At 32.7% G+C, this 15,126-nt stretch overlaps 2 protein-coding genes and 1 long non-coding RNA gene across 3 annotated transcripts; all 3 read left to right on the forward strand.

Moving 5' to 3' along the window:
- Positions 1–3,795: 3,795 nt before the first annotated feature.
- On the forward strand, positions 3,796–4,925 carry LOC111215340. Its single transcript, XR_002664323.2, has 2 exons — positions 3,796–4,365; positions 4,482–4,925. It is a non-coding gene; the product is annotated as an uncharacterized LOC111215340 (long non-coding RNA).
- A 425-nt stretch (positions 4,926–5,350) lies between these two features.
- On the forward strand, positions 5,351–6,894 carry LOC106430088. Its single transcript, XM_013870866.2, has 2 exons — positions 5,351–5,822; positions 5,870–6,894. Exons 1-2 carry the CDS (start codon positions 5,351–5,353, stop codon positions 6,892–6,894), a joined length of 1,497 nt encoding a protein of 498 aa, XP_013726320.2.
- Positions 6,895–10,698: 3,804 nt separating this feature from the next.
- On the forward strand, positions 10,699–11,882 carry LOC106430100 (high mobility group B protein 10). Its single transcript, XM_013870876.3, has 4 exons — positions 10,699–10,921; positions 11,034–11,078; positions 11,151–11,470; positions 11,558–11,882. Exons 1-4 carry the CDS (start codon positions 10,783–10,785, stop codon positions 11,726–11,728), a joined length of 675 nt encoding a protein of 224 aa, XP_013726330.1. The 5' UTR covers positions 10,699–10,782; the 3' UTR covers positions 11,729–11,882.
- The last annotated feature ends 3,244 nt before the right edge of the window (positions 11,883–15,126 follow it).

A 15,126-nucleotide genomic window follows, 5' to 3' on the forward strand; every position in this document is an offset into this window, starting at 1 on the left:
TGACTCTTCATCCCGGAGAAATTTTGAGCCTTTTCAACACATCTAGAGAGATTCGAAACATACCCATCGGAGAATTTCACTTCTGATGCCACCCAGTTGAACAACACCGACTTTTTTTCTAAAGACAATCTGAATATCGAAACGGGAACTTGTCCATTGCTTTTTATATGTAACTCACTTCTTGAGCAAATATCCGGCAAGTCCAACCTCGATTTTATGTTGTCTTTTGTCTTCCTTGGGACATCCAATATTGTATTCATGATGTTCTCAAAGAAATTCTTCTCTATATGCATCACATTGAGGTTGTGGCGCAGAAGAAGATCCTTTCAATATGACAACTCCCAAAATATACTCTTTTCATGCCAGTTGTGATGAACACCGTAAGAATCATGCATATTACGAGGAACATGCAACCACCACAACAAACTGTTTCGTTAGCTCCGTAGTAGTCGATTTTCGCTTCAATTTGTTCTCCAGTTAGATATGGAGGAGGAGTGTCTCTCACAACCCTTTTGTGCCTAAACAATTTCTTGTTTCTTCGGTACGGATGGCCAATGGGAAGAAATCGACGGTGACAATCGAACCAACTTGTCTTCCTACCATTCTTCAGTTGAAACGCATATGTCGTTCCATTACAATATGGACAAGCTAATCTCCAATGTGTAGTCCATCCAGACAACATCCCATAGGCAGGAAAGTCACTTGTGGTCCACAAAAGTAGCATCGTAAAATTCGTCTTCGTTGAGCAGTCATACGTCATCACCCCTGTTGACCACAAATCCGTCAACTCTTTTATCAGTGGTTGTAGGAAAACATCCAGAGACCTTTTTGGATGGTTCAGACCAGGTATTAATATGGTCAAGAATAGCAACTCCCGTTGCATGCACATCTCCGGTGGAAGGTTATATGGCATAAGAAAGACTGGCCACAATAAATATTGTCTCCCTGACATTCTGAATGGACTAAATCCATATGTGCATAATCTGAGATACACATTTCGGGTATTGCTAGTGATATCTAGATGTACTTTGTTAAAATGTTTCCAGGCTCTTGCATCTGATGGATGAGTTATCTCACCATCCGTCTGAGTATACTCGGCATGCCATCTCATCTTTCCAGCAGTCTGCTCTGATTGGTACAATCTTTTCAATCTGTCTGTAATTGGTAGGTACCACATCCTTTGGTACGGTACCCTATTATGTTCCCGTCCTTGCGGCTTGAATCGTGGCTTCTTGCAGAATCGACATTCTTCTAACTTTTCATCATCTCCCCAGTTGATCATGCAGTTGTAGATGCAAACATCTATCATTTTCGAAGGCAACCCAAGACTATAAACGAGTTTCTGAGTCTCATAATAAGAATCAGCAGACATATTGTCTTCCGGTAAATACTCTTTAAACAAGTCTGCCCATTCATTCATGCAATTTTCAGGCAGATTATGATCAGTTTTAATATTCATTATTCTAGCAGCCAACGACAATTTAGAGAGACCTTCTCTACAACCACTGTAAAATGGTTGATTCGCCGCATTTAACATTTCATAAAACTTTTTTGCATCTATATTAGGTTCTTCATCTTCATCATGAGTTACGAATGCATCAGCTACCATATCATGAACCCTATCATAATCTACCATCTGCTCCTCCTGATGGTAACTAAGTTCATTATGCAAATGATGATCAACCGGTTCTTCCTGAAAATTGTTATTACTACTACTAGCTTCATTCTGATCATAATTATAATATTCTCCATGTTGAAACCAGATATAGTAATTTGGCGTGAAACCTCTATATATTAAATGCTTCAAAACATTTTCACGATTTGCTAATTTCGAATTATTGCATTCTCGACAAAGACATAACATCTTACCACTTTCTTGGGCGAGCGGTGTGGAATCTGCTCGATGCATAAATGTCTCCAGCCCCGCAAGGTATTCTTTCGTCACTCTCCTGTTAGCATCTCTATGCATATATATCCACCTCCGCAACTCAAAAATATTCCCGAAGCCCGACATTTTTTTTCTTTCACGTTTTTTTTATTGTTGGTGTGTTTAAAATGATGTTCACACGTCCATATTTATAGGAAATTTTCGAATTTGGTAGTTGTGATTTTTCTAGGAATTTACGACGAAATTTAGTTAGGTGGCCGAAAAAACGTGTTACAACTACAAAGTTGGTGGATTCAAAATTTCATCGCTAAGTAGAGTTAAAATATTTCCTCGTAAAGTACACGCTATATTTACGAAGAGTTTACGAGGAAAGCGTATTTCCTCGTAAAAGCCATGTGACATTATTTTGACTTTACGAGGAAATGATTTCGTCGTTATTTTACGAGGAAATAACGCTGATTTTATATTTCCTCGTAAGTTCTTCGTAAAGTCGACGTAAATTTACAAGGGTTAGTTTTCCTTGTTAAGTTTCCTCGCTAAATTTGTGTTTTCTTGTAGTAACATCTAATCTATTAATTTAGGGTCCTATTTTTTATCTACTGTTTAAAAGTCATTGTAAGACCATTTGTTTAACATGTTTTATGTTATATTTTATATTAATCATTTAATATACAACATTTAAACAGAAAATCAGACAGAATATTTTTTTAATTATTAATATGTTATATATTAAATGTATTAGCACTTTAAAATATAAAAAAATCGTGCCCATTTACCTATATTTTAGGAATTATCAATATGATGTGTTAAAAAAAGGGTTAAAATTAGAAATAATGCGAAAGATGTTAAAATGGTGGGTTAACTATTTTAACTTTCATATGTAATATTTATATAACCTTTCATTAAACTTATAAAATTATTTCTAATTTAAAATGTAATTATAATGAAACTAAAAACAAGTGTGAATGCAAAATTAAAAACGTTAAAAAATTCAGTATATATTATATTATATTTAAAATAAAAGCTTTTGCAATATCTAATTTATTAAATTAAATTCTTATGACTTTTTTATGTGTGATCTTTTATTTGGACCATGTCTTAGAAAATTTATTAAATTACACATAATTTAATTACAATATCATTAATATCTTAATCTTTTATTTGAAATACAAATAAGCAACTTTCCTTATAAAATTCAAACAAAATATTTAAAAACACTATTTGCAATTTATTTTTGTAATTAATTCGTTTAAATTCTGATTATTATTAAAATGTAATTAAATATAAAATTAATTCAGTTTTGATTTAAAAATTAAAATTAAAATCACATCAAATAATTTAATTATATTTTACTGATAACTGAAATTTAAATTAATTAATTTTGGGAATAAAAATTTAAAATTTTTTGTAAGAATTTTTTCAAAATATTCATTTGTATTTGAAATAAAAAATTAAAAATTAAAATATATCTAATCTATTTAATTAAAGTTATATTTTGGATTTCATATGTTATATTTTAATTTTGAACTATCAAACACGGGTTCATCTAATCAATTTAAATTTTATTATATAAAATATTTATAAAAAAATCTCTAACGATTTAAAGCTGGATAGAATAGAAAATTAAGATTACAATTAGTAGTTTAGGATGACTCATTTAGAGTTAGATTTGATATCGACTTATGGTTGATACTCCATATGCAAAGACTAATATTCGATTTTTAGATTCCAGGGGCGACGTCCGATCCTTCTTAAAGATAAAAAATACGAACTCAAAAAATCTGTAAAGCAAAATAATTGTTTAAAATGAAACTTAGCCGCGCAAAATAAATATTTAAAATGAAACGTTACCGCGCATGGCGCGGGTTCTATTCTAGTTTTAATATTAAAAAAAAGTGGAACACTTTATCTTTGACGGGTTTCTCCACCCGGGCTAGGGAACGCGCTTCTTGTCGTCTCGTCACCTCCATGTTGAAATTTTTTTGAACCCTAATTCCCAATTTCATATAACCTAAACACGGGTTTGTGGTTTCCTTGATTGTACTTTGTGTTTACAGTCTCTTTGTTTGCCTCTTATGTTTGGTTTTGGGCGCGGGAAGAACCCCCTTTGTTTGGTTTTGGCTCCGACAAGAGAGCTTGCGCGTCAGGTTGAGAAGGAGTTCAGGGAATTTGCTCCAAGCTTGGATACTATATGTCTTTACGGAGGTACACCGATGGGACAGCAAGTGCGGGAGCTCAACTATGGTGTTGATGTTGCTGTTGAGACTCCATGTCGTATCATTGATCTGATGAAAAGGGGAGTTTGTGGTTCTTGATGAAGCGGATCAGATGCTTCAGGTTGGATTTGTGTAGGATGCGGAAGTTATATTGGGAAGTTGCCTGAGAAACGTTAGAGCATGATGTTTTCTGCTATAATGCCGAGTTGGATTAGATCGCTAACCAAAAAGTACCTGAATAATTCTTTGACGATTGATCTCGTGAGTAATCTCACACCTTCTTGTGAATATATTATTTCTTACTGTGATTTTTCTTGCTATTTATCAGTCATGTTTATGTATTGCAAGGATTTATAGTACATTTTTTTCCTTTTCAGGCTCATGGTAAAGGAGGAAAATTCATTGTTGTTCAGGTGGTTATGGTGGTAGTGGTAGATATGGTGGTGATCGTTTAGGAGGATCAGACAACCATTATTCTGGCGGTTCAGACCGTTCTTCCAGTTACAGGGGCTTTGGTTCAGGAGGTTCGTTCATCAGGTTTTGCAGGATTTGGTTCAGGCCGTTCACAGTCAAGTGGAAAGAGCAGCTTTGGTGGTTTTGGATTGAAAGATCCTAACAGATCTTACTGAGAAGTCTTGTGTGAGTTATGATCTGAGCCGGCAATAATGGAGGGCTTGGTGACTTGAGACTTTGAGTAGAGTTTAGTTATAAGCTATATATAAATATGTAGCTCCCTGCCAAATAAATAAACATGTTTTATTTTGAAGTTGTTGTCATCACTAATTTATTTTTTACACTGGTAGAAGAATTGTTCCTTTCTATTTGTATTTGGCCACTTCAATAACTTAGAACGATTCTTTCGTCCACCAGAGAGACAAGAGTATGAACCAAATCAACTCTTGGGAATAGACTAAATCTGGTTATGTTCTCAACTTATCTCAATGGTGAGCCAGAAGAACGGTATGAACCATTAAGGTTGTCAATTCTCACATCTACAAGTCGGGAAGATCATACGTCCCAGTGATTAAACCACCATGAAAAAGACAACTTGATAAGGAAGAAAAATGGATGAAAGAACTGATGGCAGTTACCGGTCTTTGCCATGTCTTGCTTTAAACTTCCTAAGGGTCTTTGTGAGAAGCTCACTAGCGTGATGATTGAATTTTGGTGGGGTGGGAGTGCTGAGAAAAGAAAGATCGCTTGGGTGGCTTGGAAAAAGCTTTGTAAATGAAAGGAACTTGGAGGAATGGGGTTCCGTGATATTGCTTTGTTCAATCAGGCCTTGCTGTGTAAGCAAGCTTGGAGGATATGGGCTAAACCTCACTCCCTACTAGCCCGTGTCATGAAGAGCAGGTACTTTCCAAATGGAACGTTCCTAGAGTGTGGCATAGGTACGCGATCCTCGTATGCTTGGAGAAGCATCATGCATGGAAGGGAACTACTAGTGCAAGGTCTGATGAAGAAAATTGGGGATGGCCAGAGTACACATGTTTGGTATGATAATTGGATCTTGTTAGACGTTCCTCGGCCTCCACGATACAGAACTGATGAGGTTGATTTATCTCTCACAGTCTCTGCACTTATTGATAGAAGATATGGTACTTGGAACGTACAACGAGTCAGGCACCTCTTTGTTGAAGAAGACGCAAACTACATCTTGGGCCTGAAAATTGATATGAACCGAGCTGATGCAGTGGTGTGGGGGCTGGAGCGTAATGGTATGTACAGCACTAAGAGTGGATATAAGCTACTTGAAACTATACAGGAGGTTACTACCCACCCTCAGACGATGCCACCGATGGAGATCTATGGAAAGTGAAAACCTTGCCTAAGCTACGACACTTTCTGTGGAAGGCGCTTGCAGGGGCATTAGCTGTGGCTGATCGTTTTCGGACTCGAGGTCTCCAGATTGATCCTATCTGTAAAGTTTGTCAGTCAGCACCTGAGACAATATGCCATGTCCTATTTAACTGCCCTACCGCTCAGGAGGTCTGGCGTTTGTCTGGCTTTCCTCTGCCTCCGACGGGCGTCTCTCCTAACTCGGTACTGTTAAACTTACAGTATCTACTGCAGTGTAGTACAAAGCAATCGATCCCTCAACATCTTCGTCTTCTGTTTCCCTGGGTCTTATGGCATATCTGGAAGGGGAGGAACGAACTCATCTTTGCTAATACTCGTCTTGGTGCAGCAACAGTTATGGACAAGGCTCGGAATGATTATAATGCTTGGGCAGAGGTTAATACCTTAAATTCATCTCAAGAGTCTGATGACATGGCTGCTGGGAATGCGATCATGAAATGGGAGAAACCATCCCTAAGCTTTGTCAAATGTAACATCGATACATCGTGGGTCAGTGCGACTGAGAACACTGGAGCTTCTTGGCTCCTTCGTAATAGTTCAGGGGAGCCTCTGTTGCATAGCCGACGATCTTTCTCTGCCATTTCTACTAAGCTTGAGGCAGAGCTCTTAAGCTTTTCTTGGGCTATAGATTGTCTCTCAGACTTACGTTTTGGTAAAGTTGTCTTTGAATCATCATCTTACCTTGCGGGCGAAGCGATCCTCAGACCTGAAATGTTCCTTGGTTTTCAAGACCTGTTGGCTCATATCCGTGATAAACTGAGTGGTTTTAGACTGTGGAACATCTCATATGCACAACTCCAAGGCAATAGATGCGCCCACGAAATAGCTCTCAGTGTCACTAGGGATCAGCAGTATCAATCATACATAGCTCGTGGGGGACCATTTTGGCTACGATCGCTGATCAAAGAGGATGCAAAAGAAGACACATGAAGTCTCTTAGAGGGTAAGACCTTATCCTTGACTGGTCTGGTCTCCTTCCTCACCCTCCCCTCTGTCTGTGGTTTCACGATTCTACTTCTGTTGCTTGTTTCTGGGTCCTATTGGTCCCCTTGATTTATTTTCTTGTGTTCTGTTGCTGTTTTCAAACTTGTTTGGACTGAGCTCTATCTCGTCCCCTCCCTTATTTGAATGAAAGTTACTAAGAGTTTAAAAAAAAACATTAATTAAACCAGTTCCAAATTGAACATTAAATTAAGTTTGGTTTACATATACTCATATTTCGTCAATAAATCTGCAACAACATAAATTAAAAAGTCTTGCCACCACATAAGCAAAAAATCTACCAACAATTTTAAGTCAGATATATAACTTTGCCGTAAGAAAATAAGTCAAACTTAAGAAAATAAACCGACCACAAAAATCTACCATTTATAACAAGTCTGCCACCTCATTCCACAGATATATTCTTAAAAATCTGTTTTCTATTTAAATCGGACAATTAACTCTGCCGTGGAAACAAATCTGACATTTTTTTAAAAAAAGTCTGTCATTACTTTAACGGTAGATTTGTTTTTCTACATAGATTTTGTAAACAGATTTATTTTTTTGAAAAAAAAATAAATCTGTCGTGGATCAAATGTTAAGGGTACTTTGGTACGTAATGTTTTTTTTTGTTATAACTATGGGCAAGAGCAATTTCGACCAAAAAAATATTCTAATAATTTTCAAAAAAGTTGTGTCATTCTAGTAATAACACAACTAATTTGTATAATTTTAGTAAAATTCCCTATATAATATTGGTTTTACCTCAAGCGTCACTCGATCATGTAACTTCTGAACTTGTCATATGGTGTTTGTTCATTTGAGCTAACGCCACTCAATGTGATAATTTTTATTTTATTTTAATCAATATATATATATATATATGTACATGGCTAATTTTGTTCAAATACAAAACTTATTCACATGTTAATACCGAAACAAATCTATCAACTGATTATATTTAAAATTTTGCCAAAAATGACTAAAATGTATTCAACATCTCTATTACTAATTCTTTACAGATTAAAATTTATTTATTTATATATGCGACTATTTGTCACATATCTCAAATCTTTAACAAAAAAATTAAATATTTTGATTTAAACTAGTTGCATTATTTCACTTAAAATGAAATCAGCTTTACTAAGAAAATTCAATATATGTATATATAAAGAATATTCTTATTCAGATACAATATTAATCACTTGACTAAATTTTTGATATCAACAAAATTTATAATTATATTTTGAAATATTGCCAAAAAAATCATTAACATATATTAGATATCTATATTACTATATATGGTTTAAATTTATTTATTTACTTTTTTATATGTTGACTATTAACTTAGTTCAACCTTTTAACACAATTTTGAAAAAATTAGAGTTAAATTAGTTGTGTTATTTTTATTTCAAAAGAAATGATTTTTAATTATCTTAAAAATAAATTAAATTCTAAATTAATTAAACCAGTTCAAAATTGAACATTAAATTAAGTTTGGTTTACATATACTCATATTTTCGTCAATAAATCTGCAACAACATAAATTAAAAAGTCTTGCCACCACATAAGCAAAAAATCTACCAATAATTTTAAGTCGGATATATAACTTTACCGTAAGAAAATATGTCAAACTTAAAAAAATAAACCGACCACAAAAATCTACTATTTATAACAAGTCTGCCACCTCATTCCACAGACATATTCTTAAAAATCTATTTTCTATTTAAATCGGACAATTAACTCTGCCGTGGAAACAAATCTGACATTTTTTTTAAAAAAAAGTCTGTCATTACTTTAACGGTAGATTTGTTTTTCTACATAGATTTTATAAACAGATTTATTTTTTTGAATAGATTTATTTTTCTACTTAGATTTTATAAACAGATTTATTTTTTTGAAAAAAAAAAAATCTACCGTCGATCAAATGTTAAGGGTACTTTGGTAATATTTTTTTTGTTATAACTATGGGCAAGAGAAATTTCGACCAAAAAAAGTATTCTAATAATTTTCAAAAAAGTTGTGTCATTCTAGTAATAACACAGCTAATTTATATAATTTTAGTAAAATTCCCTATATAATATTGGTTTTACCTCAAGCGTCACTCGATCATGTAACTTCTGAACTTGTCATATGGTGTTTGTTCATTTGAGCTAACGCCACTCAATGTGATAATTTTTATTTTATTTTTATCAATATATATATATATATATGTACATGGCTAATTTTGTTCAAATACAAAACTTATTCACATGTTAATACTGAAACAAATCTATCAACTGATTATAATTAAAATTTTGCCAAAAAATGACTAAAATGTATTCAACATCTCTATTACTAATTCTTTACAGATTAAAATTTATTTATTTATATATGCGACTATTTGTCACATATCTCAAATCTTTAACAAAAAAAATTAAATATTTTTATTTAAACTAGTTGCATTATTTCACTTAAAATGAAATCAGCTTTACTAAGAAAATTCAATATATGTACATATAAAGAATATTCTTATTCAAATACAATATTAATCACTTGACTAAATTTTTGATATCGACAAAATTTATAATTATATTTTGAAATATTGCCAAAAAATCATTAACATATATTAGATATCTATATTACTATATGTAGGTTTAATTTATTTATTTATATGTTGACTATTAACTTAGTTCAACCTTTTAACACAATTTTGAAAAATTTAGAGTTAAATTAGTTGCGTTATTTTTATTTCAAAAGAAATGATCTTTAGTAAAAAAAATTACTGTATATGATAAATCTTTTGGTCAAATACAAAAATAAATCATTTGACTAATTTTTCGATACCGACAAAAATGATAATTATTATTTAAAAATTACCAAAACCATTAAAATGTATTCAATATCTCACTTATTATTCATAGATTTTAATTTATTTATTTATTGGTACGAAGACTAAATAAAATAGAAATAAAGTCATTCTTTGGTGGAGATAAACCAAAAAAGTGTATATATACTAGTCTCTGATATCAAATTTTAAGAAAACATTGCATTGCTTTCCCTTAAATTAAACACCAAACATGCAACCTTTTAACAAAATTTTGAAAAATTTAGAGTTAAATTAGTTGCGTCATTTTTATTTCAAAAGAAATGATCTTTAGTAAGAAAAATTACTGTATATGATAAATCTTTTGGTCAAATACAAAAATAAATCATTTGACTAATTTTACGATACCGACAAAAAATGATAATTATTATTTAAAAATTACCAAAACCATTAAAATGTATTCAATATCTCACTTATTATTCATAGATTTTAATTTATTTATTTATTGGTACGAAGACTAAATAAAATAGAAATGAAGTCATTCTTTGGTGGAGATAAACCAAAAAAGTGTATATATACTAGTCTCTGATATCAAATTTTAAGAAAACATTGCATTGCTTTCCCTTAAATTAAACACCAAACATGCAACCTTTTAACACAATTTTGAAAAATTTAGAGTTAAATTAGTTGCGTTATTTTTATTTCAAAAGAAATGATCTTTAGTAAGAAAAATTACTGTATATGATAAATCTTTTGGTCAAATACAAAAATAAATCATTTGACTAATTTTTCGATACCGACAAAAAATGATAATTATTATTTAAAAATTACCAAAACCATTAAAATGTATTCAATATCTCACTTATTATTCATAGATTTTAATTTATTTATTTATTGGTACGAAGACTAAATAAAATAGAAATGAAGTCATTCTTTGGTGGAGATAAACCAAAAAAGTGTATATATACTAGTCTCTGATATCAAATTTTAAGAAAACATTGCATTGCTTTCCCTTAAATTAAACACCAAACATGCAAGTTCAAACACTAGAAAAAAAAATTTCCAACCTTCTTGTCACCAATAAAAAAATCATGTCGACCGATGAGACTTTAACTGATTCGCAATTTCAGCTGGTTCCCGCTAATGGCTCTTCTTCAAACAACATTAGAGGTTTGATAATAATAACTATTATAATAATCATTTTATTTTATAATAATCATATTTTTGTCTAACTCTGAGAATAACAACATAAATATGTTCTCCCTTTTTTCTGTTTTTACAGAAGAAGATGTGAAGCGCCTTGTCGAGAACGGTGTACATGACAAAGGTACTCAAGTTTAGATGCAAGCTGTCTAATTAATTGTATTAGTCTTGAGATTTTACATTATGAAACTTTCAGGCATACAACTTGGCTCCAAGATTGAAGGGATCATCGATGGGAAGTTTGATAAGGGCTATCTTGTGACCATAAATATGGGACCACAGGAGCTCACAGGAGTGCTTTACCACTCTGCTCCTTCCGAAACTCCTCGAAGACGCAAGAAGAAAGCAAAACTGTGTCATGTGTATTCTTTGCGCCCTAAGTTCCCCAGAAGCGGCTATAACTTCTTCTTCTCCGAGGAGTACAAGAGGCTTAAGGCTGCGAACGCTGAGCAGGAACATTACCTCGCCAAGGAGATCGGGAACAATTGGAGGAACCTCTCTCCATCTGATAGAGAGGTAACGAAGTAAAAATCTCTCTTAAAACATAAGGAATGAGATTTGTTTTAATGGGGTTTTGTTTTCTTGAATGATTTATGAAAATAGGTTTATCAAGAAAAGGGGGCTGAGGATATAGAGAGGTACAAGAGAGAGATGGCTGTATACAAATCCTTCGTTGATTCCCTTGCTGCGGGAAGTGTTGCTGCGACTGATAATGCTGTGGCTAAGGCTGAAGCTGCGGATGAAGCTGAGGATGAGGCCGAGGCGGGTCTCTAGTTTGTCTTATCTGCTTGCAACTTTCTTATTTTTCAGCATTTTATAATTTAATAATAAGTTGTAGAGTTGGCCAGAGATTTACATGCGTGTAATATTTGCCAACTTTTACATAAGTTGTTGTCTTTCCTTTGTTCTTGTTTTCTCTGTTTTGCAACTTCTGTCTCTCTCTCTCTCTCTCTCTCTCTCTCTCTCTCTCTCTCTCTCTCTCTCTCTCTCTCTCTTCGGTTTCCCTTTGAGAACTTTTAATTTAATGTTATTTTACTTTCTTAGTTTTTTTTTGCTATTTTTCTTATATTTTTCAATTAGCATCAATTTAATTTATTAAGACATGATCTTAGCCATGAATAATGCATCCTGAATCAAAATGGATACAATAATGAAACGCATAACAAAAACTGAATATGAATGAATATGAATATTATAAAGTTTCTGAAATCAGTGGATTACAGATTTTAGTGTGTTTTTTTTTTACATTCAAATAAAATGTTTAAAGGCTTCTAAACCCACATCTGTTGTTCGAATTCTAGACTATGTAATTTTTTGAAGATTATATGATGCAAAATTTATCGAAGGTTCCAAAGTACTGTAGGCAGAGCCGTTCGTTGTGGTCGCCTGCTGCAGAGAGAGCATGCCCATCAAAGATGTCGTACATGCAGAACCATCTGTTGATCAAAGTGCTTAGGAGAAATTTTTACCGTGAAATCCTTATCCGTGTAATTGTTCATCAATATCGCATATGTTGGAGATAGTTGATCATCATATGTAATAGAGTTGGATATTATATGATGATGGTATTGTGTTATCCAATGTTTAAAAAAAAAAGAGATTTTAATGTTTTCATGAATATATCTAACACCATATCCAACTCATTCCTTTTTTAGAGTTTTCTATGATAGAATAAGAGTGTTATATTTTCTTCCATTTATATAGAATAAGAATGTTATATTTTCTTCCATTTATAGAAAAAAAAATCTATTTTTCTTTTATATTTAGAAATAAATCTAACATTCCTCTAGAAATAGAAGGAAATATAACATTGAATACATTGAAACAAAATCTTCTCTGTTTTGTCCTATCTTAGAGATGAGTTGGAAATGCTGTAAGCATTTAAATATATTAGCTTATAATTTCTATTAACATCAATTTAATTTATTAAGGCATGGTGTTAGCCATAAAATAATACATCCTGCATAAAAATGGGTACAATAGGAGTGATTTGTTACGATGTAATCGTAGAATTTTTACTATGTAAATTTTTTTGACGTAGTTGTTCATGTATCTAATGTAGCTACATAAACTAAATGGAATATATATATATGCCTATAACAATATTTATCTTTAATTACAATTTTGAACTAATTAATAATAAGAATTGAATTATATTATTAAATAAAATATAATAACATATTTATTTTTAATATTTGGTGTGATAAATGGTGTTACACCAAACTAGGTGTTACTATTCACACTACATCAAATTTGGTGGGATGTTGTTAATTTGGTACTTTGGTGTCTTGTTGGACAGTAATATGAAAGTTTGGAAGAGTAACATCATTAGATATTAGATTGATCTCAACATTTACAAAATCATTTGAATTTTTTTCTTAGGAATAAGAAGATTACAAGAAAATTTAGAAAAAGTAGATACAATCCAAGCAGAGCCGGCTTAACATTTTTATGGGCCTTAGGGCAAATTTTCTTTTTTACCCTCTAAGATTTATATTAAAATAATGTTTAAAATATTTTTTTAATTTAGTCAATAATATTTTGTATATTTTGTGATGAAATAAAACTATATGCATATCAAATATTTTTGGGCCTTTTTCAATTTTATTTATTATATTTATAATTTTTTTATATAAGAATATAGACTTTTTAAAAAAATTGAGCCCCTTCGCTATTAATATACGAGAGACACGGGCTTAGGCCCGGGATGGTCGCACCGCTTGTCCCCCCTCCTCAGTCGTCCCTGAATCCAAGATTCAGTTGAATCGTAATGACAAAGATGAAGTTTGGTTATAATAACTAATAGGACTGTGGTCCTGCATTTTCAGCAATTTGGCAGCTTATGCATTTGCATATTTGGAAGCTCTAAGTATAAACGAGGTTTCCTTGGGTATTCTGTTTTGGTCTTTGTTGTTTGTTATGATATGAGTGTTAAATTTGTTGCAACTGGGATGAACCAGTTCAACTACTTCCATGAATGGGGTTTTATGCAGTGTAATGACCATATGAATCTACTGTTTGAACAAAAAAAACTGTTTTTTTAAATGCAAAGAAAACTCCTCGCGGGACAAGCTTCTTGGCCGCTTCCAATATGTAAACCGTCAGTTTTTTGTATTCAGAAATCTTTCCTTAACTCTCTAATCTTGATCTTACCGATGAACTACCGGATTCGATGGGCAATCTAAACATACTAACAATGTTATAACTTGGCAATAACGAGTTGAGTGGAATTTCTTATTACAAAATTTGAGTGAGCCGACCGATATCAGCCTAATCATAACTCATAACCAGTTCAAAGGTATGATCCCATCTAACATTAGTAGCCTCTCCAAACTATAGTATTCTTATCTACATCCAGAACTCTACAACTTAATAGTCTCAAATGGAAATTCTTTATCATTGATATGTTCCACCATCTCTCTACGTAAAATGGAAATTCATATCATTGATATGTTCCACCATCTCTCTTTATGATCCCTTCATTGTCCTATCTTAACCTAAGAAGTAACAGCTTCATGGTCTTCTTGTGATTGGGTATATTCTTCATCATCTGAATTTTGGATACTGTACATAGGAGATAACAATTTCGACTGGATAGTCCCATGATATAAATTGCAACTAGTCCGTCGGGCTCCAGTATCTTGACCACTCCGGCGGTTTATTCACAACCAGATATCAAGAAACTTCCCAAGTATTTGTTGCCCCAGTCCGCAGATTCAATGACATGTTTCCATTATGGTTAAGATTGCTGCCCCAGTCCGCAGATTCTTGTCATTCGTTCTAACAAGTTCTATGTGTCAATATTTTCTCCTATAGATTCTTTGAGTTTTAACATACTGCAAAACATTTGACATTCATAAAACTGTTTCATTGGAGTCTTGCCAGCAAATTACTTTGTTGATTGGAGTGCAATATCATCGAGTTTGGAGGACTTCTAATCTCAGGATACTTACTATCATAGATTGGTATGACGAACAAAAGAGTGAATGTGGAGCTGGTTGGGACAAAACTATTGATGTCTCTGGAAACAAAATGCAAGGATATATTCCTTAAATCTCTCGGTTTTCTCAAGGAATTTTTTTTGCTCAACATGTCAAACAACGTTTTTACATGTCACATTCTGCAATCAGTGTCAAACTAGACTAATCTCCAAAAATTGGATCACTCTCAAA

The sequence above is a fragment of the Brassica napus genome, chromosome A4, assembly GCF_020379485.1.
Source record: "Brassica napus cultivar Da-Ae chromosome A4, Da-Ae, whole genome shotgun sequence".
In the NCBI taxonomy this organism is placed as follows: Eukaryota; Viridiplantae; Streptophyta; class Magnoliopsida; order Brassicales; family Brassicaceae; genus Brassica; species Brassica napus.